Genomic DNA, 27,046 nt, shown 5'->3' with positions numbered 1-27,046 from the left:
AATATAAATATTGTGCTTCCGCATGTCAGACTGGGAAGGTACTATGCGGATGATTGATGGCCATAAAGCAGTAAAACATGACAGTAAAGGTTGCTTACTTGGTAGCAGTCTTGTTGATCGCTCCATTGAAGCTCTAGGTTACAATGTGAGCCTTTGGAAGCTGCTTGGTCTGTGTCGAGTTTGTGCCTTCTCACAGTCTCACAGTATTCATCTGGGTTTCCTTCAGTGGCTCCATTTTCCTTCTTCAGTCCTGATGCCATGTGAGCTGAAGACTGTCAAGTGACCACAGGTGTGAACGTTTTCTTTATTTCAGGTCAGTCTGACCCGCCCAGGGACGTTGACCGACGCAGACTTGGACACGCTTCGGCCACACACTAACACTAGACCTGAATAGGAATGAGTAAAGAGGATGCATGGGTGGATAGAGGGACACAATACTGTGCGACATGAAAAAGTGACACCAAGCCCATGACAACTTTAAGACCTGACAGTACTGTATGTACAGCTGTTTTAAAGAGTTAATCCCTATGGCGCCATATGTCTACCATTCTTCACAGTTATTATGGAAAAACACATAAAAGACCAACCCACCGGCAAACTGATTTTTCAATATCAACAAAAGTAATTTAAAACATAAAACTTTTAATGGCATTTTCAGCTAGATTTCTTAGTACTCCATTTGAGTCCTCTAACAATGTCCTCCTTGAATCTTTAAAGGCTATCTTTCTTTACAGTGTTACATCTTATTTAAGATACATGTACCGACATACTGTTTGATGTTTTTCTCATCACAACGAAAAGAAAAAATCAATTTCAATTAAAAACACATATTTAGCAGGAGATACAGTGCTTAAAGATGGAGGCAGTGTATTGCAGTTGTGTCTGACAGCAGACTTTTGTCCTGAACTGCCGTTATGAATATGTAAATCCCAAATGATTCCTTTCTTTACGTACCGCCTGTTTATTCTGCCTGCTTTTAAAAAGCGGTTTAGTCTAATTCCATATACATTCCATTTGGTTGTGTTCAGAGTGGAGGCGTTATGAGTGAGGCAACCATGTGTAAACGTTTAAGGTGAGCAATTTACAGATGCATTTTCGCCTTGTTCTCTTTCAGCACATAAACTCTGCAAATTCCCATAAGTGGGATTAACTCTGTCTGCTGCTAAAAGATAAGCTTTGGTAAAATACACAAGGTACATCATGTATAGAATCTGTGTGCAATGCATACAGTAAGTGAATCGGTTTATTTCAACACATTGTCTTTCATAACTCTAAAGAGGGCACTGTGAGTTAAAATGAAACGTAAAAACGATTTGCATGAGAACAACTGTATGTAATGTAATCATAGCTTATATTAGCCATATACTCAATGATTTGTTTTATTTTAGATGCTTCTAAGCAACCAAACAAAGAAAAACACATTAATGTCTGGTAATCTTAATAGCTATATTAAAATAGCTCTCTGGGACTGTGTTTGGTGATCCGGGTGGCTAGTTCTCTTCAACACTGACAACGTGTGCCAATTCATATCAAAAACACGTAAAGCATTGCATGGTTGAGCCGACAATTTGATTGTGTTTGATGTCAACAGAACGAAGTATGAAATACAGAAGAACACACAAGTTAGTATCATCTAAAAACACACACACAGACCGGTTCCTTTCATATTTTCATGTTGATAAATGCTAAGCTCCACTGGTTCTATAAGTATTAAATGTAATAGCATTGATTCTCCAATCTCAGCTACATGTCCCGCAGCAGAGGACTAGAGAACACGTATATTTCCTCTTATTCCTCCAGCTTATAAATCACCCAGGGGGTTGGTGAGGGATAAATGTTTGCTTACAGCAGAAGGATAATGCGGAATAATAAAAGTATATATGGTAATACTGAATACCCCTTTCAATATTTATATTTGGTGGACCACAATATAAATGTCAAGTACAATCAGAGCGGGTCAGTGCCTCTCTATTAAATCTGTTTGTTTTAAAGGGTCTTGGGTGCTCATTTCAACTCGTCCCAGTCTGTGGAGGGGTCGGATTGGGTGGAGGCTCTGTTTGTCCGCGTGGCCCTCCTGGCTCTGAGGGACACGAGGTTCAGGAGTCTCTCCAGCTCGTCCCCGGACCCCGACAGGCTGCCGGAGCCGAGCCCCCTGCGGCCCTCCTGGGACCCCCGCCACTCCCCCGTCTGTAGGTCCCAGGCCCTGAGGGGAGGCAGCAGCTGAGCCGGGTGCAGGTTGACGGCTGAGGGGCTCGACGGGTACCCTTCGTAGGCTCGTCGTGTCGGGGGGAGAGTGTCATAAAGGCCGTCTTCGCCGTGCTCTGGGTCACGCTCTCGGTATTCCTCGTAAACAGGCGAGGAGTTTTCTTCCCCGCTGTCATGCTGCTGGTCCTCGCACGCCCCCCTGTCTCTGCTGCCTTCTCCCTGCTCCTGTCCTTCCCCGTCGTGCCTCCTCTTCTCTTCTTTCTCCAGGAGGCGTTTCCTCACCCACTCCCCCGACTGATTCCTCTCCCAGTGGAAGGCCCTCCTCTCGCTCTCCGCCTCCTGCTCTCCGCCTCTGTCCCCGCTGGAGCTTATCACTTTGTAGTCCAGCTGGAGAGACCGCGTGCTGCCCCCCCGTCTGATGTTCTGCTCGCTGTCGCTGAGGTTCAGATTAGATCCCAACTCCGGTAGACGCAGACGTGAAGGTGACAACCAGGTCGTCGTCTGACTGCAAGGCTCCCAGCGGTATGCTGAGAAGAGAAGAACAAACACAGGAAGAATAAGTCTTTTTTGAAATAGTTGAGAATAGTTTCAGTGAGACACAGTTTTTTTTATAGAACAAAGAGACGACCTGTTTTAAAAGAGAATAGATTTTTTAGTTAACATACTCTGTTGGCAGCCTGAGGCTTCATTCCCTGGACAAATGAGTGCTGCCAAATCACTTGAAGTATCTAGTTCTCTCTTGAATGTACCTTGCGATCAGCCTTTGTGCAATGCACAGTGTGAGCAAAGAATGAGATTATGTATCAAGTAGGATCAGCCGGCGAAAGGTGACACATCCATAAATCACATCACTTCTGCAAACACAGTATCATCATGATCTTATCTCCAGGAGGGAAAGCGAGGTGACACGAGGAATATGCTCTCAGCTGCTGAAGGGACTGATCTACTAGAGATGTTCACTATTCACTGCAGATCCCATCGCTGCCCTCCTAGAGCAACAACAGCTAACTTTAGATGTGAGCAAAAAAGCCTTTACTTAAAAGCAAAATAAATGTTTGTAACATCGTGACTTGTTGTGTTTCTACACTTTGGATTATCTACTCCCTTATTTTCATTAAATGTGGTGCTTGTTTGACGCGCCTGTGAGTTTGCCTGTGTAAATGTGTGCTTTCTGTTTAGGAGTATGTTAGGTTTTAGTTTTGTGATACAGAGGGAGGCCTGTGTCTGGCTATGTTTCTTTCTGAGTTGCTGTGAAGTTCACTGTGTTCACTGGCACTGCGTGTTTACATTCTGTAATTGCTCCACTTCTCATTAAAATGCGTATCTCTGTGCAAATACAACCAGTCAACAAACATTTCTTCATGCTGTTAACGGACTGACACATAACTCCCCACTAATCCACTTTTCATTCAGGTTACAGCGTGCAGGTTGCATAAGTCATGGTCGGGGTAATGAGCTGAGAGTGAATAAATATTGTATTAATGGAGAGAGGGAAGACAGGGGCGTGGGGGGGGGCATCCCCTGTGTGGAATGGAGAGTACTCTTCACAAGCAATGCCAGATTCTTGTATATAATTCATGACACGTGTAGAAAGAGAAATCTGACAGACTTGCTGTGCCAACACTCCACAAAACATGTGGGAGTTCTCGCTTCACGCCAAGGAGCTGAAATACATTTGGATGAAAGCTTAAAAGATTAAACAAATATATAATATTATGTTCTTACAATCCACAATGGACTCTTTGATGCACGCATTTCTTATTTGCTATGCAGGTGTGGACTTGTTGTCCGATATTAGAAATCAAAAATAATATATGATGGGACAGGAAGCCTTTGATGTTGGAATGCTCTTTTCATAGAGACGACTGAACGCAGAAACACAGAGTGAATAGACGAACACAACTGGATGATGGGAGGGAGGCTGCAAGAGAGCTATTGAGCACATCACTGACTCGGGGTACACATGCCAACAAAATCACAACAGGCCGTTAAGTACACATGCACTCCATTAAACAGACACATGTTCACCCATGCAAGCAGGAATTATGATATTTGTAATGGATTATTACATCAATCCTGTTCACCTATTCTTAATTCATATTTTCTTCTGGTTATATTCGTATTTTTGTCTTTTTAATGCAGTTTTTCTGACCGAACTTTATGTTTTCGTCACTTTTTAGGACATGAAATAATAGGAGAAAATATGCTTTTGCACAAGTGTTAAACATACTGAATAAAATGGGTAATTTAGAAACAAGCTTCTGGAGAATACTTCCATTCATCTTTTAATGCTAGCTGTCTGAAACGAGGGTTGTCGTGCTCCAGTCGGCTGGCAGAGACAGAGGCATAAACACAGTCTTGTTTTGGGTTAGTTGTGAGGTGCTTTGTTGACCCACTAAATTACATTGAGCTGAGAACAAACAGACTTGATAACAAGAAGCCAATTATGTTGTTTTTGAGACTGTAGCACAAGCCACTGACAAAACATTAGAGGAAGTGCAACTGGATCATTCCTAATCTTTATATAACGCTGCATGTTATATTAAAAATGTGTTGCAGAATCTGTGTCAAATCTAAATCCTTTGTCAAACCCACAGGACGTGAATAACTCTTGGATGAAATTAAGATTTGAGCTTTAAAGCAGACCCACCACAGATTTGAGTGGGAGACTAAGTAGTTATTAACAATTTCAAAATTAAATCCTTACCTGTAACTACAATGAGCTAGAATACTATTAATATAGGTCCCTTGGACTAATGAACTAGCAAGGTCACACTATTAATATTAGATTATTACATTTATGAGAGATATTATACACATTTGATATGACAGATGGGAGATCAAGATTGTTGTGCTACTTGTAAAACAACTCACGATGGTAGGATGGTATTGATATTTGAAATCTACCCAAATTATATTTCTAACCTAAAAATGTATAAGTACAATTGTTTTGTTGCAAGAAACTAGTAACCCGCATTTCCATACAAGGTCTGGGTAGTTAAATACATGTGGATAAACATAAATAGTAATATATGTTCCATAGGGCATGATATAAGTATTGAGAGCGAAACATTTTGAAAACAGAACAGGTTCGTTTTGGGATCTTAGCTTGAAAGCTGAAGCCTGAGGGATGGAAAGTTAATGGGATGTTGTTGCTTTGTGATTCGCTCACCAGGGCTGTTCCGCTGCTGTTCTTTTTCCATGCTTGACACTACAAAGGGAGAGAGAAAGCCAAAGTCAGAGCAAAAGTCTGACACAAGCATCTCAGGAAACCAAAGGGGAAACATCGCAACACAGAGAGATCCAGTGTCAGAAAGCAGGGTGTTTTTTCGTCTGCATAGAAAAGATGGACAGTCAAAGCATGGCTTCATTCACTACAGAATATCTGAGAGCTACACCAGTAAACAAACACTTTGGTATCAGACAACAGACACAAATGAGAAACAATATTTAACAGGAGATATTCTTTCATACCTTCACTTTCAATATTATCAACAGCGTCATTGACTAGACGTATGACTGTCACTATGGAGGCTAGGCAGAGTACAGAAAGAGAGAAGAAGAACAACAACAGAAACAATGTCAGTGCACTTGTGAATAGGGTAAGGCTTTGTGTGCTGGGTGTGAGAGTGTGTGTGTGTGTGCACAGGTGTTAAGAACAGATATTTGTCCTCCAAACACATTTGTAAGCATGTGTTATTTGGTGTGTGTTCTATAAGACAGTAGGGGATAAATGAGGTCTCTGCAGTTACACTAATTAGACAGGGAAAACACACACCCACACATACGTTCCACTCGCTAACATCAAACCAAGTAAAGGTCACAATATTGATTTATCTGGGGAAAATACACACTACATTATAAGACTGAAGAAAAGCGTTAAAATAGATTTTCTTTCATGAACACATGTCTTTACACTCAGCGAATGTTATCACAGTGCTTCACAAACTTTTTCTGAATGTGACTTTTACATTTGAAGCAATGTCTTCTTGATGATTGGTTTCCCCTTTTTTTTTTTTTTTTTAAATAACGTTTCAAAGCAGTATGTGGTAAACTAGTAAACAAGCGTCTTGGTTCAGTCTTACCATTGTCATCGAAGGACTCTGAAGTGTAGGAAGAGTGTTCCTCAGAGGTGGAATCTGAGAGACGTGCCACTCCCTCCACCAGCCCTGATACTTCTGACACACACACACACACACACACACACACACACACACACACACACACACACACACACACACACACACACACACACACACACACACACACACACACACACACACACACACACACACACACACACACACACACACACACACACACACACACACACACACACACACACACACACACACACACACACACACACACACACACACACACAGGTATTAATGTATTTCAAAACCCCTTCTATGAACGTACTTATTGACAAATTGGCAATCCTCCGTCCTCTCCCGTCTCTCGAGAAATTATAACAACATCCAACACTCCTTTCAATTAACATATGTGCATCAATCATCAAACTCTTCACACCTAAGACATTGAATACAGGTCTATTCTTAAACGCATCCTGACTGCTGTGGAGTGTGTCTGCAGCAGCAGGTGGGGAAGTCATTGAGGTTAAGGACCACAGAGGTGTTGAGGTGTTTGTGCAGCAAGATTTAAAATGGAACTTCTCTAAACAGCAATGTAAACAAACACTTTGAAACATTTTAAAAAGTTACTCAGAACAGCCTGCTCTCTCCTCTGTTATCAAAGCCACAGTCACAAACATAAACAACTCACATTACATTTCATTTGGAGGAAGCTGCGTCTCCAGTTAGCCCCAACCTGCTTGTCTTTAAAGCAACATTTAAAATGAATAGGCTTACAAGTCGGCACTGGCAGAATTGCGACTGAGTGATTTTTTTCAAACAACTGCCACAGGGTCAGAGCTGGTACTTACTGGCTGTGAAGACTGTGTGTTAGCTACTCAGATCTACCAGGTATTCTAATCCAGCAGCACTGAATTAATTTCAATTGGAAAAGTGACTCAGGAGAGCAACGGAGCAGAAATCCCTGGTATGGGTTTAAAAAGAAAAATCTATTTGTAATATAAAACTGCGTGAAAATCAGAACTGACAGCTTTGCTGATGTGATTACCAGTTACTAAAATGTAAATACTCCATGGAGGTTACTGGAACAAATGGAGAATGGCAGAAAGAGGGAAGTTTTAGGACTTTCACTCTGCAGACTCTCTGTGCCATTAGAGTATCAACCTTGGTTGTCATTAAATGCTCAGGATTTTATTTCCCAAACTCACAACATTGATTTTTACGACTTTAAGTAAATGATTGTATTGTGAAACTGCAGCACGACCAATCACCTGAGTCGGCCCGGCTAAAGTAACTGGATGGCCTACCTGCCTGTCAGCCTTCCATCTGTGCACAAACTTATCTTGTGCCCTCATTGGTCATATGCGTGTGTGTTTGAGGAGGGGCTCTGTAAGGAAGTGGCAGATTTTTTCCGGTTGTGTATTTTCAAATTCTAGCGCACTCGAGCTGGTTTCTCCATTCTTACCTCCCCCACCTTTAAGGTATCAGTAAAATGTATGCATTTAGCATATTTTGTAGAATGAAGAAAAGTTTGTTTCTAAATCTGAGATAATAAACAAATGTTTGAATTATCAGTACAGAAACTCAGGAACAGTATCACATATAATATTGAATTCATACAGTAGCCTATAGGCTATCATATATAATATACTTTAGTAATTAGCTTGGCTTTTATTTGTATGGGTTGTTTAAAAAGGTTGCATGCTTCTCAAAACCCAACCTATCTTTGTTACCCTTGTCTACTGTCACTTCCTCTAGAAATGTCCTTGTTTTATTCAAAATGGTACATTTCCCCCACAACAGTCTCCGAGCAGTCAGGGTTTGGTCCATCATATAAACAGAACTCTGTCCATGAAGGCCAGGTTGTCTGAAAATCCACATCAGCTTTCTGAGCCCAAGTTAGGTGTTCACGGTCCGATGCGTGTGGAACGACTGAAATGCTCCTGGGGGAATGTGAGCGGCAGAGCGATACCATCAATCAAACTTAGTGAGGAGAGCAGTGGCAGAACCACCGGTCTGAATCAGCACGCAGGTGATGGAACACATTTCCAACACAATAAAGACGTTTTTTTGTTTTGAAAGACAACTTTGTATTTTTTTAATCTTTCTCACACACTTATTGTGCCAGTGACCATCGTGCCATGATCGAGGCTATGACATTGACCCCTGCTTAAATAATGTGAGCATACGGTAGGGGTGGGCGATATTGAAAAATATATTATCACGATATTTTTCAAGCAGTATCACGATAGACGATATATATCACAATATTTTTTCATGTCGGTTATTATGGTTATTTTTCAAGTTACTTAACAGTACAACCACCTACAAGGTAACAGAAACTAAAACAAAAAGGAGTAACAGACCAAAATAGCATTTCGAGCTGGTTTTATTTCTGAAATGAATCCCTGAATGAACAATTCAACATTTTGATATGGCTTCAAGGCACAGTTTCTCAGTATAAAAATGAACTTTCTGAGGTAGCACTCGCAGTGAACATCAATCAACATGAAAGGAGGGGAAAACATAACTAAGTAAAACATCAATGAGGAAAGTGCCAAATAATTAAAATGTAAACTTTAGACTTGAAGTGCAATAAAATACTTTAGCATAACTGAAGGGAAAAACTATATAAATACCTTATTGATAAAATAAAATATAAGCCAACAGAATCAAACAAGACAATAAATAAAGTGCAATACTGTCTGAATCCTGACTAGACAGCTTTAGAGCATGTCTTTCACATAATCTTTTTTTATATACTTTTTTTTCCCCCCCAAAGTTTTTTTCAATTTTTTTTATTTTTTTTTTATCACGATAGATACGATATCTCTGAAAAAGCATATCGTGGAGACCTAATATCGTCACGACTATATATATCGTCATATCGCCCACCCCTAGCATACGGTATGTGTAAATGTGTTTGTTGATTGTATAGGATATACATATTTTATACATATTTGTATATTTGTATTATTGTATTTTTGTATTCGGGATTGTTGGAAACGTTATTTCGATCTCTCTGTCTGTACTCACAAACTGAAAGATTGACATTAAAGTTGACTTTTACTGCTTTAATCCTACCAATGACACCAAGCCAAACTATATTCTTATCCTGGCACCTAAACGTTTTACAGCCATCAGGCTCAGTTTTTCCATTATTTTTCTCCTTTCAGGCAAGTTAACATTGTCTTTTTAATTGGAAATACTTCTCAAACAGCTCCTACCTCCAACAAATGTTAACACTTTTTCTCCGCAGCCACAACAGGTACCCAAATTGCTTTCTGTAATGCATCCTGTAATTGGAACAGTAATAGCTGTGGCTTTCGGACTGGAAAATCTTCACTAAGAGCGTTCTGCATTTTAAGGAGCAGCTGAGGTTATAATGTTTTTTGTGAGGTGAGGTCATCAGTAAAATGTATTTTGAGACATCCAATATATGAAAGAACAGTAAGCAGTAATTGCACATTATAAGACTTGATTTTTAAAGTTATTTTCAGTTATTTCACGGTTTATTAAATGTAATTTATTCATAAGCAGCAGCGGATAGTGACAGAAAAACAACTAAAATTCCTCATCAACTTGTGCGCATCTATGGAAATGTAAAAATATGTTCTTGTTTGAATCGCTGTGGTGTCAAAATGTTTAATTAAACTGTAACCCTCATAATGACTACATTTTAATTAACGTATGCTACTGTTACTGTGACCCCCACGGGGCAAATTGTTTTCCTTTTATGTGCATGCACTCAACAGGGAAGAGGATCAATCAAAATATCATAACAGGAAGTTCCCACCGCAGGCTGTATTATTCAAAGCAACAGGTTTAACAGAGAATCAAAGTGTGATTGTGAAGTGTTGTCCACCTGAACACAGAGATGCAGCGTGATTATTTCACTGACAGAGAGCAAACTGTGTTGGCAGCTGAACATCAGACTGGACATATCTGACAACTACTTCTCATGTCCTCTCCGTAGACAAATGTATACTTGAATAAAACTCGGATGAACAAATAAAAGTGTAAGAAAACGTTGTTTCTTTTTTTTGAGTGGCAGTTCTGTCTGACTTTTTACACAGAAGTGCAAAGGGGATGTAACACAGTCATTTTAATAGAAGGGGACACAACAGCCACATTCAGCAGTGTAATAGAGAAGTATTATCATGTAAAGCTCCCAGGCAGTTAATAGTGAAACTAGAATGATGTGAGAGCAAAATAAAAATATAGCTCATAACCACTCCTTCTTACTCTGGGCTATTTTCTTTGATGTGTGGGATCAAAGGCATGGATCGCTGTGAAAGGAGCTCTCTCAGAGGAGATGACGGTACGGGTGTAACACAATAACTACAGAGAGAGAGAGTGTGTGGGTGTGTGTGTGGGTGTGTGTGTGTGTGTGTGTGTGTGTGTGTGTGTGTGTGTGTGTGTGTGTGTGTGTGTGTGTGTGTGTGTGTGTGTTTGTGTGTGTTTGTGTGTGTGTGTGTGTGTGTGTGTGTGTGTGTGTGTGTGTGTGTGTGTGTGTGTGTGTGTGCACGTGATGGCAGTCTTACCCTGTGGACTGTTATCTCTCTGTGCTCTCTCCAGCTCAAAAGCTCTCTGCCCCCATTCCTCCACTCTCACTCTCTCCATCCCCTCACCCCTCATCTCCTCTCCCTCCCAGGACACTTTGTGAGCTGGACTGTGGTCTGAGCAGCAGGCCGATGCAGAGGGGAGGTTGGGTGCCACGCTACACACTGCGATACCCCTCCGATTTGCCAAACCTCGGACATTAGACATGTCTGAGAGGAAGCTGCTCAACTGTAGAAGGAGGGAAAAACAACAATGCACAAAAAAGACTAGTAAGATTTGTGTACAGTCAACAAATACAATGAAAAGTCAGTCATACACACATCCTACTGCTCCGCTAGTACATGGCTCAAAATAGTCATAATAAGATAATAAAATAAAAGTAGATATTTAGGAGCTATTTTTTTTATAATTTACTACTTTAGGTCTAAGAGCCAAAGACAGGGCCAGGAAGTGAGAGACTAATGTGTGTTGACTTTGGTCTTTTTATAACACTTATATAGACTATCCCCAGCCTATACTTTTCTTTAAAGCATATTTTATATTGCTTGTATAGCATTAGTTTTAATGTTTAAAGAACAAAACAAAAACAGAGGAAAAGTTTATGAATTCATTTCAGCCCAGGTCGGATCATTATAGTAGCAGGGGATTTGTTTTAATACCACCAATCAATGGCACCTGCGTTATGAATTTTCAAATTATTCTCATGGTGGCTCTGAATCCAAATTGCTTTTTTTCTCCTAATCCTGTAATATTAATATTCGCATCACAGCACCATACATTCTGTTATTTGACCCCATTATCACTAATCGAGACAGGAGATTATGCCCCAGAGAGCTGTTTTGGATCCACTCTTTAGGAAATTGCAACCTGAGTCTTAACGATGATTAACACATCATTCATTAACAGCATATTCTTTAGCTGTTTATTGACACAAGTGTTCTTTATTAAGGCTAATCAAGTGTACTGCTGCATTCACCTGCTTTCTGTTGTTGCCTTGAAGCAGGTCTCTAATTGAAAGCTTGCTTATTAAAAAGATGCTTGCACAGATTGTTGTTGTTTGGTTTTGTTTTTCATAACACTTTCCATTATAACGGCAATTTCATTATGCTATAATTTCTTTGAAATCAGAACTCTTTCATCCCTCTACTTCCTACCACAAAAGCCCTTTTTTCTTTTTCGCAATTCAACTGCGAGGACAGAAAAACATGTTTTAATATTTGGCTAACTATGACTAGAAGAGGTACTATCATTTTTGAGTCTTTGTCAAACAATAAAAGACTAAAACGGAATAACGAAAGCACAACATCATTAAAGGGGGAGCTGGAGGATATTCTGATGTAAATATTGATAGGTGTTTACATTTCCTTTCATTTTCTAATCGGTGTGCAGTGTGACATTATGTGTTCTGGTTTTATGTATCAGTATTTTGTAAGCAACTGTGACTGAAAGAATATTGCTTTTATTTTATTTTTTTTAAGAAGGGGCAGGTAAAATAAGATTTTCATCTCCCTGCTCCTTTCCCACATGCGCTATACAAATAAATAAAAATACAACCAGTATAAGTGTACATGTTTTGTGAAGTGTACAGTACATGTATTGGTTTAAAATAACTGCCATGTGTGGAATAAACTAATACAAAAATGATTTAAAAATATGTATATTATTTCTGACTCACTATCAAAAACCAAAATTGCCACGACAAAGTATCTCAGTCCTGTTAAGATACAGGAGACATGCACATGAATTATAATCATTAATACAGTCATGCACACTTTTGTATACCTGACTGCCCTCACTGGATGTGGTCCTTTCCCCATCTCCCCCCCTCATACCCTGGCTGCTGAATGCTCCTGGTAAGGGGGAGTGGTTAGTGGGGTGCACCATGACCTGGGGGGGGCCCCCAGTGCCACCCCCCACCTCACCATAGGTGCTCGTGGTGGCTGGAGATCCCGACACACGCACGGCTTTAAACTCAATCCCTTCTGTGCCCATGCCAGTCTTGTGCAGCATGTATCTGGTCTCCGTGGAGATAGCTGAAACCCCCATGACAGCCTGAGTCCCCGGGCCTGGGTCTGACTCTTTCCTGAATTTAATTTTCTTCCTGAAGGCGATGAAGAGTACGAGGAGGAAGATGATGACAAAGATAAGGACCCCGATGCCCACAATCTCTCCTGGTCCGACATAAGATAGGGGCTCCGCCTGGGTAACACAAAGATAAATATAATATTTAAAAACATCCAAATAACCGTATTGTATCGCTGTCTGGTTGAATTCACCTCCATTTAGATAAATAATAATCACATATTTCCGATTTGATGAGAAAAGAAGGTGTTATGATCAAACCTGTCCTTAAAAATGCACATTATCTCTAATAAGAAATGTTTCCAAGGTAGGAATCCAGCATTTTTCCCTTACTCCGATAGTTACAGTAGTGCCAATTATTAGAAAGTATCCAAGCAACCATACAACTGTAGTAAATATTCCTGCTTATGGTAGAGGGCACAGAGACAGTACAGTTGACCTTCCAAGCCCAATTATTCTTCAGAGTTTGGTGTAAATCTAGAAAGACCACCAGCATTACACAAATGTTAGAACCAAAAATAGTGTTGGTGTAAAATTAAGATTCTATATCATGTGATGTCAGATAACATGTATTGTGTATATTCCTACTGCTCAGGATTGCAAGCATCACATATTTGGTCTTGGAGTAAACAGGACATTAATTAATTTAGCGTCATTGTTTCTTAATAAGATACATGATAAGTAGGCTCCAGTAAAAAGGCTTTATTCCCGGCAGGAGACCTTTAAATGTCCATAAAAACAACAAACAAAGCAAATGTATTAATTGCTTGTGAAAGCAGCCTAATAGGATTTTTCAAATGGCTACTTCTCCACTAATTACTGTCTTCGAGGGAATAATTAAGCAACTTCTCAAAATGTGTAACATGAATAGTTGTACCGTCTATATTTAAAAAAATAGTGCATGACAAAAGTCAAGTGTGACAACTTCAAAAGGACTCTTACATTTCCCCATTACCACACTTGTATTCATCTACTGCCGGGACAAAGATACAAAGCTAATGAAAAACCGTCTGGGAGTCTGCTGCACAATAACAATTATTGACTGCTTCACAAAGTTTGAGAAAAAGTCCATTGAGAAGCAAAATTGAGTACTTTTTCAATTATACTTTTAATTATATTCTGTAAGATGTACTCCGATGTGAATTCAGAGTTTCTCAAACGTTACCTGTGTGTCACCCCCCTCATCGTCAGGTGACTGATCCTCACAAAGCTGCCCCTCGTACCCCTCTGAACAGTTACAGTAGAACGACCCGAACGTGTTCACACACTCGGCTTCATCTCCACAGCTGTCCTGCTCACACTCATCAACATCCTGGTCACATCTGCAGAGGCACATGGACAGAAGCATTGCTGTGCGTGGGAGTGGTGAGGATTATTAGCATCAAAGTGAAGGACAATAATTAATGATAAAAGTGTGTCAGCGAGAGAGGGAAAGAAAACTGGCTAGACACACAGGCTAAAAACTGGCCGATGTATTACTATAATGTTGAAAGCCTGCCCTTAAGCAACACCATCAATTAGGAAACTGGTGTCACAGCAACTCTCACCGAGGGTACCTTATGGCTGTGTGGTCCTATGCTGCAAAAAATATGTGATACAATTCCAGCTTACACAAAATGGAGCCTAAAGACACGTTTTATTTAAATCTCAGTTAAACAGGACCTTCACACAATAAATAAATTAAATATCTTTTAAAAAAAAAACACTTAAAATAGAATGAATGACAGGGACCAACCAATATTAATTATACGTCAGGCCATAAGGTTTTGTTTGGGGTTTTGAATAACTTGTTTGTTTAATAACCTCTGATTAATATATTTGATTAATTGCTGTTTTGATTCCTTAGATTTCAGATTTGTAATTGTATGCAATTTGTTTCTGTTATATGATTATGCTGTCAGTGTTTGCTTTACTTGACATCCTGGTCACATCTGCAGAGGCACATGGACAAAAGCATTGCTATGCATGGGAGTAGTGAGACTTATTAGCATCAAAGTGAAGGACAATAATTAATTATATAAGTGTGTCAGCGAGTTAAAAAGAGAGAAAGAAAATGTATTATTCTCATTGATGTGGTTCTTATTAAAATACATATTTGTGAATGCAATCACACACTCACACACACACACACACACACACACACACACACACACACACACACACACACACACACACACACACACACACACACACACACACACACACACACACACACACACACACACACACACACACACACACACACACACACACACACACACACACACACACACACACACACACACACACTCATAGTCTTAGATATTGACTTAAATTAAAACCACATCCAACACTCATAAGTGCTTCTCATTGTCATTCCGCGCATGGTGCCTTGCTGTGACAGAGGGGGATAAGTATATATTTTTCTTTTCAACTGATTTTTTTTTACGACATTTTCAAAACACTCTGCAGGAGTTGGTCCGATGTAATAAAATAAAATAAAAAATGGCTGAGAAACGTACTTGTAAAACTACCCAAGTTTTGCTTTAAATGGTAATTAAATAAAGGAGTCATTAAGCATTAGTGTCTGTCTCAGGCCTGGATATATTGTCCAGTGTTATCCTCATGAATACATTACAGCCTAATTTACAATAAATCATGACCGAGGATTCAGCTTTTAAATGAAATGTTTCCCCCTTTAACGGAATGTTTCAATTAATCATATTGTTTATATTGTATATTGTTATACAAAAGCTCATATTTAAATGTGCTATTATTACTAGTCAATCTGCAGCAAAAATCCATTTCCAATTACCCTCAACAGCTGCCTTTGGCTTGAATAGTATTCACTATAGCAATGGTTTCAATTTGCGTGTATCATTAACTGATAATGATAAGTACAATCTGCTGCCAGCAGAGAACATCTTCATTTTTAACTTTCTTATTATTTAGCTAAATTCAGTTCAACTTCATCAAAAGCTTTGTCAGTACATAAAAAAACAGAAACATGAACTCCATTGAGGGAAAACTGCTCTCTTGTGGCGGCTTCATTGAACAACCACAGTAGTAGGAAGGTCATTTCAGACGCAATTAATGAGCTGTAATTAAGAACGCAGCTAGAGAGTTATTAAGTTCTTTCAAACTAAATTATACTGAATTAAATTAGAAAAGTAATTTATGTCACTCAATAAAGTAAACATACATAATAAAACAACACAGTGTACTAATGTGGAGGGATGATTGTGTGTGTGTGTGTGTGTGTGTGTGTGTGTGTGTGTGTGTGTGTGTGTGTGTGTGTGTGTGTGTGTGTGTGTGTGTGTGTGTGTGTGTGTGTGTGTGTGTGTGTGTGTGTGTGTGTGTGTGTGTGTGTGTGTGTGTTTCACGTTTGAATGCATGAGAGTGTGTCACATTCTAACTCAATACTCACTTCCTGTCAGTGAGTACGTACTGTGTGAAAAGAGATCAACATTCATCAACACTGTTTTTACAATCAATAGTTTAGGTCTAAAAGTGTGTGAGGGTGCAGGATACTTTTTCTTACATAATTCCCCCGAGTCCTGCAGGACAGCCACAGAGGAACGCACCGCCGACAGGCTTACATTCCCCCCCGTTCTGGCATGGGTTTGGCATGCAGGATGTCAATTCAACTTCACAGCGCCCCCCAGTAAAGCCACCGCTGCAAGTGCACACGACGCCTGTTGGAGAGAGATTCAAAATGTGTCAAATAAAAATGTAGATTTAACTTGAATAGCTGACTGTGTATCTTCACACAAGCTGATGGTCACTACTGCACAAACAAACCATCACATTCAAATGAAGCTGAAATTGAGGCAGAAGCTATAAGATTGAGTGAATCTGTTTCAGAGGGCAACATTTATTACGTTCATTTATTTATACAACAAGATGACTAACACCCACACACATCCATCCACACAGACCTCCAGAGGGCAGGCTGCTGCACATGGCTCCGTTGAGGCAGGGCTGACTGACACATGGATCCGGATAAAGCACGCAGCCCAACTTGACCTCGCTCAGTCCGGCGATCTCGGCATAACGGCTCCTCTTATTTTGGAGAGGCAGCTCGTTGCCGTTCAGCCTCAGTGAGCCCAGGCATCCCTGGAATCCGTCCTGGGCTCTTGGCTGGGCCTTCGCCCCCCGGTCCCAGAGCCCAGGCCCCGGGCTCGGCCTCTCGCTCGGCCCGGTCACTGGCCTCACTTGGGCCCCAAAGAAAAATGATGAATCTGGGGCCAGAGGCCAAAGGCGAACAGGAGCTCTGGCTGCTCGCCTGCGCTCAACATAGCTGTCATCCAGTGACAGGAGGGTATAGTTCCTAGTCAGCTCCAAGGCAACAGCATGCCAGAGGCCGTCGTTTATTGGTCTGCCAGAGATACCCATAATGCCAAGGGTGTTGTCGCAGTCCAACTGGAACCAGAGTCGACCCTCTTCAATCTGTGGAAGGACAGGGAACATATGCTTTAAAAAAAATGATGGTGAGAAACAGCACACCCTTTGGGACACGATGATGTGTTTACCTTGAGCATGGTGCAGGGGTTAACACGTGTGAACATAATGACTCCTCTTCTCTGAAGTGTTCGGATCCTCAGGCCGAGCCTCATCTCTCCACTTTGGCCGCTCTCTGTCACTCTGTACTTAATGTAGCTGTTTCCAGAGAAACTAAGAGAGGTTTGGCCTACAAGTCCACAAAACATATACACAATTCAAAAAGAGAAACTGATAGACTTTTTCCCCCCGAATGCATCAGATACATAGGTATACAATTCAAGCAGCAAAGTAAATCATACCTGCACACTCGTCTAGTTTCTCAGGCTGACACTGGCAGACAGATGGCGCTGTAGGACCAGAGCGGACACACTGCATGTCTGCTGGACAGGACTGACCTTCACAAAGTTCCACAGGACTGGAGCAAGTCCCCCCTGTTTGGGCCAGATACAAAAACCACATTAGAAAATAATAACTCTAGGAAGAAAAACAGCTTTAAAGGTTTCCTATTATTCTGTTTTTCATCAATATATTATAGGTCTCAGATATATACAAAACATGTATCTGAAGTGTTTGGCTCGAAACACCGAACAGATCATTGCAGCATTACCCATAATCCCCTCTGTTTCAGCCTTGTTTCAAAAGTGCTGATTCTCTGTCTGTTACTTTAGATGAAAATAAGGAGCCCCTCCCCACGCCCCTCTGAGAGATATTTGGTTAAACAAAACACAATGGTGCTTTAGGAGGAGATTCAGGTGATACGGTGGGGGGGGGGGGGGTTACCTTGGTTGGTGATTGGCTAATGGTTACACAAGCCAAAAAATCGTTATGACATCATAAAGTGGCCAAAATCTGATCACATGAAATGAAAAAACATGAAAAAGTGGATTTTGCACAATAGGTGACCTTTAATGCATGTATACATCTTTGTTTGCATGTATCCATCTCTCTGTTATTTGTTTTTCATTTGAACTTGACTGGAAGTGCACTTATGAGAAGCGGCTGTGACAGATATACAGAACACTGTCAATGTCTGAGTGCAGTGCTCACCGGGGCAGGTGCAGGTCTCTTTGCGGCTGAACCTGGGTGACACCAAGCTGACCCTCTCTGTGCTGTAGGTGACAGTCGACTCCCCGTCCATCACCAGAGTCTGCTCACACACCCTCTCCCCACACTCCAGCTCCCCAGAGCAAGCACAGCTCACCACCTCCGCCCCGGACAGGACGCCCCGAATCTGCCCCCGCACGGCTGCTTCCTCCAGCTTAGCAGAGAACTCTTGCTGCGAGTAGATCCCACTCATCCGTCCGCCGCCTGATGTCTCTGGCATTTCCACCGCCAGAAGCAAATCCACTTTCGTTGTCCCCATCACCGGCTGAACACCCAGTATGTGGAGGGGATCCTGTTGCCCTGGTGACCATTTCCAACCGGCTAGTCCCCGCAGCGTTAGTTTGATCTGGTTCAAGTAGCGGCCAAGCAAGTCCTCCGGGGACAGAGAGCTGAAACGTAAGGTCAGGGCGCTACGGAGCAGCACATCTGTCACCTGTTCCACCTGCACTGACACGTCTGCTATCACAGCGAAACGTCCATCACTCACTGTGGCATTCATCTGGTATCTGAGGGAGGACAAGGGAATGTTTTTGTGTTTCAAGTTTTATCCATTTTCTTTATTGTTTGTTATCAACATTAGCTTCAACAAGAGCAGTTTCTATTCTTTCTTAGATACACAAGAAGGAAAACAAACACTGACAGCATAATCATATAACAGAGAAATTGCATACAATTACATATCTGAAATCTAAGGAATCAAAACAGCAATGAATCAAATGGAAAAAGTATAGGGGTTATTAAACAAACAAGTTATTCAAAACCCCAAACAAAACCTTATGGCTTGATGTATAATTCATATTGGTTGGTCCCTGTCATTCATTCAAGTTCAAGTATTTGTTTTTTTAAAGATATTTAATTTATTTATTGTGTGAAGGTGTGTCTAGAGACTCCATGTTCTGTTTAACTGAGTTTTAAAGTTCAAAACTTGCCTTCAGGCTTTATTTTGTGTAAGCTGGAGTTTTATCACATATCACACAACCATAAGTTACCCTAGGTGAGAGTGCCTGTGTCACCAGTTTCCTAATTGTTAGTAATACAAAAAGTTAGCAGTAATTATAGTAATAAATCAGCCTGTTTGTAGCCTGTGTGTGTGTATGTGTATGTGTGTGTGTGTGTGTGTGTGTGTGTGTGTGTGTGTGTGTGTGTGTGTGTGTGTGTGTGTGTGTGTGTGTGTGTGTGTGTGTGTGTGTGTGTGTGTGAAAGTGTGTGTAGTGTTGCGTGTACCTGCCAGGTTCCAGGCCCGGCAGAGCCACAATGCTGCCATCCTGTCTGTTTATCGTAAACATGCTTTTGGGCCGCAGCTTCTGGGTAAATGACAGCACGTCATTGGGGTCGCGGTCCGTTGCGTAGATCTGACCAATTGGCCCGCCCTGGAACGTGTCTGTTACCATGACGATGAAGATTTCCAAGGGGGAGACAGCGGGTTTATACTGACTGTTCCCGATGACTCTCATAAATATCCAGGAGGAGGAAGTCAGACTTGGTTTACCAGAGTCAGTTGCCTAAGAGAGCAAAACAAAGTCACAGTCAGTGGTGGATAAAGTACTCAGATCAGTGGTAAAGCACAGTGTAAACATGCCAGTCCTGCATTCAAAATGTACTTCTCTGAACAAAAGTAAAGCAAATGTTGCTCAAAAAGTTCCTAAAGATCATGAAGTAAACGTACAGTACTAATTGTACACAACGGCCCATATCAGAAAATTAAACTGTATCTTATTGTATCATCCTTTTTAATGCATTCATTTGTTTATATATATATTGCCAGGTAGTTGACAGGAATAAGAAATAATAATACAAATAAAAGATTTGATCCTTTTATGAATCTTTATCCAAATATTCAATACAACTAATGCTTTCAGGCAAATATAGTGCAGTAAAAATCAGGGCACATGTACTAAAGTTACATTTACTCAAGAACGGGGAACTAACCATTGTAGCTAAGTACAGTACTTAAGTTGGTCTAGTGTTAAGAAACTGTCTACTATTGGTTACACCAATCTGAGATCAAAAGCGTTTTGTTTTTTTACGCTGTGGAAGATCTCAAAAGATGGTAAAAGCAAAGGGTGGCATTGTAGCTTAAACTGAAAGACAAATCAATATTAAAGCTCAGAGCCCCCTTCAGTCTCATCATAATAATGGTGTTCATACAGTAGCTTCTCTATAATTGAAATGAGTTTGTATGAGGCTAGTTATCACGATGAAACAAATAATCTAATAGCCTCACATTTAGAAATGCTGACTGTGTGTAAACATGCTAACACAGTGAGTCAGTAGTCAGAAAACCAGCTACTGCTAACCTGGATTTCAAGAGTGAACTCTCTGGGGGCTTCAGGGCCAAACACACGATTGGCTCTCAGAGTTCCAGTCTGGTCGAAGGAGAAGAAATTTCCCTCATTTCCTGACACCAGTTGAAACTCAAAGGGAGGGCCATTTCTAGGGGAGTCTTTATCGCTCATTGACAGCTTCAGCAGGGTGGTGCCGGCAGCTTGGTTTAACTGGAGGCATTTGGAGAGAGAGGAGAGTTAATGTGATCCCTAGCACAGATGAACAATGTGATGGAAACCTCTGAAGCAATGGAGACAGGACTCAGAGAGACACGGAGAGAGCAGGAACTTCGATGGCCAACACTGATGGTTTATTTGGAGCTTCGACCGGAGAATTCACAAGACGTGTGCTCTCACAAGCTGACACAGCGGTTACCCGACCAATTATCAAGATCTCTACCCCAGACCAGCTGGTTCTGAGAGAATAATCAACATTGTGCATAACAAGATAAAAGCATAACACCTCTATCAGCTGACGCCAACAGGCAGGAATAGGAAGCGAAAACACTGAGAGGGCAGCTGTGCTCAGCGAGGGCAGGAAAATATTTCTCCAACAAACGTGAATATGAGAAAAACGCACAGACTGGTTGGTACCTGTATGACGGCTGTGGAGTTGGGAGGAGTGAAAACAGGGGGGTTGTCGTTGACGTCAGATATGTCGATGTTGAGGGTGACGGTGGAGGACATGGCAGGAGAGCCACTGTCGAACGCCTGCACTGACAAAGAGTACTGGGATACCTAGATGGAGCAGGAGGGGATGAGAGTCCTCTTTGTGTAACGGGATATATGAGAAGTACAGCTAAGCCTTTATGACGTAAATACATCGGACTATAATATATAACTTCATTTGGTGTCGACCTTGAGCGGACTTGGTATTTTGTGTGCTCACCAACCATAAAATTGCTATTGATGGTAAATGATATATTGAACTCAGAGATGCATCCTCACTAGTTCTCTGTCGAGCCGCTTATTGACTTTGAGCAGTCCTGTCACAGGGTCAATCCAGAAGTGGTTAGTGCGGTCCCCTTTCAGCATGGAGTATGTGATGCGCCCATTCACCTGGCTGTCCAAATCTTCTGCGGAAACCTAGAGAAACACACACACATGGAGTGAAACGCAGTTAATAAGAGAAGAGAGGATGTACTTTATTGACACCAAATTGGGAATTGTTTGCAATGCAGCAGCATCAAAAACAAAACAAGGCAAAGTAGAAATGAACAATTCTAGAATGTCAAAATCTCAAAATAGAATTAAAACAGTATTAAAAGTAGAAAATATACAGTAGATAACAAATCTATAAACTCTAACAATAAACACTATTGAAGGGCCAATTTTCAGTTAACACTAGGGATGTAACGATATACCGAATATCGCGGTATCACGGTAAATAAACTTCCCAATACCGTCGTGAGACTGACAAAATCTACCGCGATTTTCAAAAAAACTAAATAAAAATTAAACACTTTTTTTTAAAAAACCTTTATTTAACCAGGTGGTCCTATTGAGATCATCGATCTCTTTTTCAAGAGAGACCTCTCTAACATGGCAGCAAGTAGGTTACAACATGAAAATAAAACAACAGATAACACATCGTATTTACAGGGCTACATGTACACACCTAGAGACATTGACAAGTATCAACCATATATTTATATCTCGCCCTGTCAATAAGCCTGGCGTTAGACTTTTTCGCTGTCCGTCATTTCGACAGACAGCCAGCAACATCAGTACCAAGCGACAGAGTTTTTTCCAGAGCAGGGGATATTGTAAATGCCCAAACATCCCAGCTTATAAATACCTGGAAATGTGGACATTCTCATATTCCTAAAAACCTGTCTGATGATGCTGAGTGAGTGACTAGTGAGTTTGAGTTGAGTTACTTGAAAAACTAAAGTGAAACTTGATTTATTTTATTGCAGGGTCTGATTATTAAATGTCCTTGTTTATTTGTGAGATGCAGTGGCATAAAGAAAATGCTTACTTTGTTTGGTAGTACTAGTAGGTAAAAAAACACTGGTTTTCTTATTCCAGTCTGTTACTGTCACTTTGTTTTTGACACTTTAAAATACTGCTATCCTACAAAAATGCTGTAAAAACCAGATTTATTATGTAATAAAAAAACATTTTCCGAGTAAAAAATTTTTTTATTGAAGAAAAAAAAAAATCGGATTTTTCCCCCCCTTCCCTTTATTATTCAATATCGCGATAAATACCGTACCGTGGACTTGTTATCGCGATATTATCGTACCGTGAGTTTTTGGTATCGTTAAATCCCTAGTTAACACAATAGAATAGAATCAGAGGGATGAAACCCTCTTTAATGGTCACACATGCAGAGCACACAGCACACAGCACACAGCACACAGTGACATTTGTTCTCTGCTTTTAACCCATCCTAGTACCAGGAGTCTAGATACAACAGAACACTTAAGATCCAATGTGTATTATTCTAATCATTCTTTCTTTGCAGAGATGTCACACAATTAAAAGCAATGTACCAAAATTAGCTAGTTGCTAATTGGCATCTGTTGTTCCTGGCCAAGTAGACAAAGACAACCATAACACAACTAATATGTTAATTAAAACCGCACATATCACACAAAGTCCATCGGTGTGAGATAATAAATAGAAAACATGTACAAACTAAGAGAACAAATCAAATGTTACCCGTGTAATTGTCTGCCCGACAGACGCATCCTCGCTGACCAGAACATTGTAGATGTCCTGACTGAAGGTTGGAGCGTTGTCGTTGACGTCCATCAGTTCAATGGTTACCATGGTAGCTGTGCTGAGAGGAGGGTTCCCGCTGTCCCAGGCCTCCACGGTGAGGTAGTAGTCCTTACACACCTCAAAGTCCAAATCATCAGCCACAGAAATAGAGCCTAAAATAAACACATTGTACGGCATGTATAGGATTTAATTTAAGACCAGCTAAAGACACATCTTTTTAGATTAGCATTTTTATTAGCAACCCCCCCACTTGAAATAGCCGTTATTATTTACCTACCTTTATATTGTTTTATTTATTTGATAGTTCTTAAAGGATTTTATCTTATTTTATTAAACATGTTTCAATAGCAATATTTATTTTTATGTTGTTTTTGTAAATATTCTAATCGTTTAAACTTTATTAGAATTATGGCATTTTTATTACCATTATCTTTTTATTTTTATTTCTGTTGTACCTATGTTCACTTTGTTTTATGGGGTTTTATATTTTATATTGTAGCAACGATTCAGTTTTCTTGTGTCTTGTCTGTCGGAGAGAAATCCTTATTTATTTTTATTTGTATTATTACAACCTGATCCAATGTTATATTTTGCTGCATGTACCTGTAAAGTTCTTAAAAAATAATCAGAGGGGAATTTCTTGTTAATATTTCTAACTTGTAATGTTTCATTTCGTAAAGCACTTTGAGCTGCATGTGTTGTATGCAAAGTGCTGTATCAATAAAGCTTTATTATGATTATTTGAAGTGAGTTTTAGTTTTGCATTCAGCACATACAAGGACCTCGGCTCACCCTGGTTTCTGTCTATGCTGAACTTTCTCAGCTCGTTGCCTGACCGGATGGTGTAGGCGATATCAGCATTCGGTCCGATGTCCACACTCGTCGCCATCAATCTCAGCACCTCGGTTCCCACAGCAACATCCTCAGGGACGGTGACGGCGTAGTCCCTCCTCTGGAAGACTGGAGCATTGTCATTCACATCCAGCACCAAAATGGTCAAATCCACCTGAGGGAGAGACAAACTCATTTCACTGCCCTGAGAGTTCAGTTTCAGCACAAGATAAGGATATTCATGAAAGAAAAGATACTGAGAGCTCCACAAACAAGAGAGGCGTCTGGGGGGGGAAACCCATTGGCGTTTTAGTCCACCAAAGCCCCAAAGAGAATATATTGAATTCTTTCTTACTTTCTTTTTGGTTACTAGATAAATATTAAATATAAGTAACCCTGGATGTGTCATTTTGTTTCTGCTCTCTGCGAGGTCAAAACAACTTCAAACAAGGCTGTGATGTTACAGAAACATTCAACCTTGTTATAACATGTATATTTTATTTTATTTTGGTAGGTTATATTGCAAACAAAAGTCTATAAACAATTGAGAAGTTCATTGTAGCTGAGGGTTGGGAACAATGTATCATCAGTTTCTAGTATTTATTTATTGGAATGAGTTTCCAAAGTTTCTGCTTTTCAAATATTGCTTCATTTTTACATGAGAATGTAATGTTATAATAACCCTCCTATTTCTTACTTTGTATTATTAAAACAAATATGGTTCTAACATGTTTGATAGGTTTGTTGAAAATGTTTCTGTTGATTTGATTTGTGTTATTTCAGTTGTTCTTGTATGTCGTTTCATTAAGTGTTGTGGTTGTTGTAAATCAGAGACCCCTCTTTTAATCAAATTGAACATCATTTCATACAGTCACACCTTCCTCCATTAGGCATTATGTAAATAATAACCTTAAGGTGTAAGGTTAAAACTGGTTACATAATGGTATTAGTTTAGATGGTCAACTCTATTTAGTGTTAGAAATATGAATTGGCTAGTATAAAGAATGGGAAGATGTCAAAGTAAAAAGATGGATAAGAGAATCACATGCTTTCGAGCTAAACTGCATCAGACCTTCTTTATTTTCATCCCTGTTCTGTATTCTGTATTCATGCAGCATATGGTGCGGCATATTGTAAGCTACATACGGAGTCAAAGAGGAGAGACACTTGATCCCAGTCCCACTCACTGCAAGTGGGATGTCTAAGCATTTCTATATGTTCTGCTATTATATAGAAGTGCCTGCTGGGAATACGTCTACTACTCGCTACTATTACTACCTCAGCTGTTATTCCAGTTGCTACAAATTTGGTCCAAATAGGCCCACCTGGTCTCACTTTTGTCTGGGGTTCATCTAAAATTATAGCTAGTTCTGGCAGTCCTAAAAGAACCCCTTTTTACCTATTTTCTGCCTGCCTCTGCGTCTGTATCTGTCACCTTCCCCACTTACCCATCCAAGACACTCCACAAGTTGATGATTTATCTTGATTAAATCTACCAGGTTCTTTATCTGATCTCTTCAGTAAACAACATGTTTTTATTCATTGGTTTCTTGTTATTCATGTGTATGGACAGAAATACAAATTGCACATTATCAGCTGGTGGACTGACTAATGTGCCTCATAATTTTTAATGTATAAAATCGAAATGCATAATTATGGTAAAATTGGTTTCATAAATATTCACATCTATTCATTTATTTTATATACATACAGTAATTGGTGTAAAGAAGCAGTTTCCATTTAGTCTGTATCTCATTGAATTGCCATGTTTATTTCACCTTGTTGGTCATTTGTGTGAGGAATGTTATTGCCCTTGTTTCAGAGGTGTCATATCTTGTGATTTTGAATAGCTTTTAAGATGCTTTTCCCTGCACTTAGGCTTCGTGCATAGCATGGGAATGACTCAATGAGATTGAATGTGTGTCACTGGCATCACTTACCTGGGAGGACAGTGCCCCCTGTTGCCCATCTTGATCAGTGGCCTGGACACGGACTCGATAGGAGTCTTGGCTCTCTCTGTCTAGAGTCTTCTCCAGAATTACCATCCCTGATACGGGTTCAATGGAAAACAACCCGTTGACTGAATCCACCAGAGAATACACTACTGTACGGTTAAATCCTGGAGAGAATGGGAGACAAATCCATGCACAGCGAAGACTTAATATCCATGTCAAAATGTTTTTCTTCCTGTTCAAGGTAGTCTTTTCTATTTTACAAATTGTGAGATAATGAAGTAATCTCATGTGCGAGTCAGCAGTTTGAATGCTTAGTGACAGTATCTTCAACCTGCATTAATTGTAACTTTATTTGCTCATTATAATCCTTGTTTAAACATCTTACTCGTCCAGCATTAAACATCTAATTAGCTTACCTTCATCTGGGTCGCTAGCTTGCAGGCGGGTGAGCAAAGCCTTGGGGGCGGCATTCTCATAAACGCTAGCCAGGTAATGGGGAGAGGAGAAGGAGGGGGCATTGTCATTCACATCCAACACTTTGAGAGAAATGTCTGAGCGGCAGAACAGCCCTCCTCCATCAGTGGCCTGGGCAATGAGTTTATAAGTGGTCGTCGTCTCCCTGTCCATGACCGTGGCCGTGCGCAGCTCACCTTCGGACACAAAAAGAGAGATTTAG

General features: G+C 40.4%; 1 protein-coding gene across 1 annotated transcript in view; it reads right to left on the bottom strand.

Moving 5' to 3' along the window:
* Positions 1 to 682: 682 nt before the first annotated feature.
* fat3b (FAT atypical cadherin 3b) overlaps positions 683 to 27,046 on the bottom strand; it is a 65,489-nt gene continuing 39,125 nt past the window's right edge. Inside the window, exons 33-52 of the mRNA XM_079647177.1 lie at positions 26,787 to 27,020; positions 26,356 to 26,534; positions 24,377 to 24,590; positions 23,522 to 23,736; positions 21,803 to 21,940; positions 21,449 to 21,592; positions 20,828 to 21,025; positions 19,755 to 20,032; positions 18,474 to 19,036; positions 17,726 to 17,857; positions 17,456 to 17,613; positions 16,862 to 17,372; positions 16,465 to 16,618; positions 14,110 to 14,266; positions 12,645 to 13,061; positions 10,844 to 11,090; positions 6,291 to 6,383; positions 5,680 to 5,739; positions 5,378 to 5,416; positions 683 to 2,732 (exon numbers count right to left, since the gene is read on the bottom strand). Coding sequence (XP_079503303.1) covers positions 2,005 to 2,732; positions 5,378 to 5,416; positions 5,680 to 5,739; positions 6,291 to 6,383; positions 10,844 to 11,090; positions 12,645 to 13,061; positions 14,110 to 14,266; positions 16,465 to 16,618; positions 16,862 to 17,372; positions 17,456 to 17,613; positions 17,726 to 17,857; positions 18,474 to 19,036; positions 19,755 to 20,032; positions 20,828 to 21,025; positions 21,449 to 21,592; positions 21,803 to 21,940; positions 23,522 to 23,736; positions 24,377 to 24,590; positions 26,356 to 26,534; positions 26,787 to 27,020 — 4,859 coding nt within the window. The 3' untranslated portion in view covers positions 683 to 2,004. The remainder of the gene's footprint in view (positions 2,733 to 5,377; positions 5,417 to 5,679; positions 5,740 to 6,290; positions 6,384 to 10,843; positions 11,091 to 12,644; positions 13,062 to 14,109; positions 14,267 to 16,464; positions 16,619 to 16,861; positions 17,373 to 17,455; positions 17,614 to 17,725; positions 17,858 to 18,473; positions 19,037 to 19,754; positions 20,033 to 20,827; positions 21,026 to 21,448; positions 21,593 to 21,802; positions 21,941 to 23,521; positions 23,737 to 24,376; positions 24,591 to 26,355; positions 26,535 to 26,786; positions 27,021 to 27,046) is intronic.

This window comes from Notothenia rossii (assembly GCF_949606895.1).
Source record: "Notothenia rossii genome assembly, chromosome: 9".
Taxonomy (NCBI): domain Eukaryota; kingdom Metazoa; phylum Chordata; class Actinopteri; order Perciformes; family Nototheniidae; genus Notothenia; species Notothenia rossii.
The sequence above is the reverse complement of the archived record's forward strand: the minus strand, read 5'-3'. Positions and strand labels throughout refer to the sequence as shown.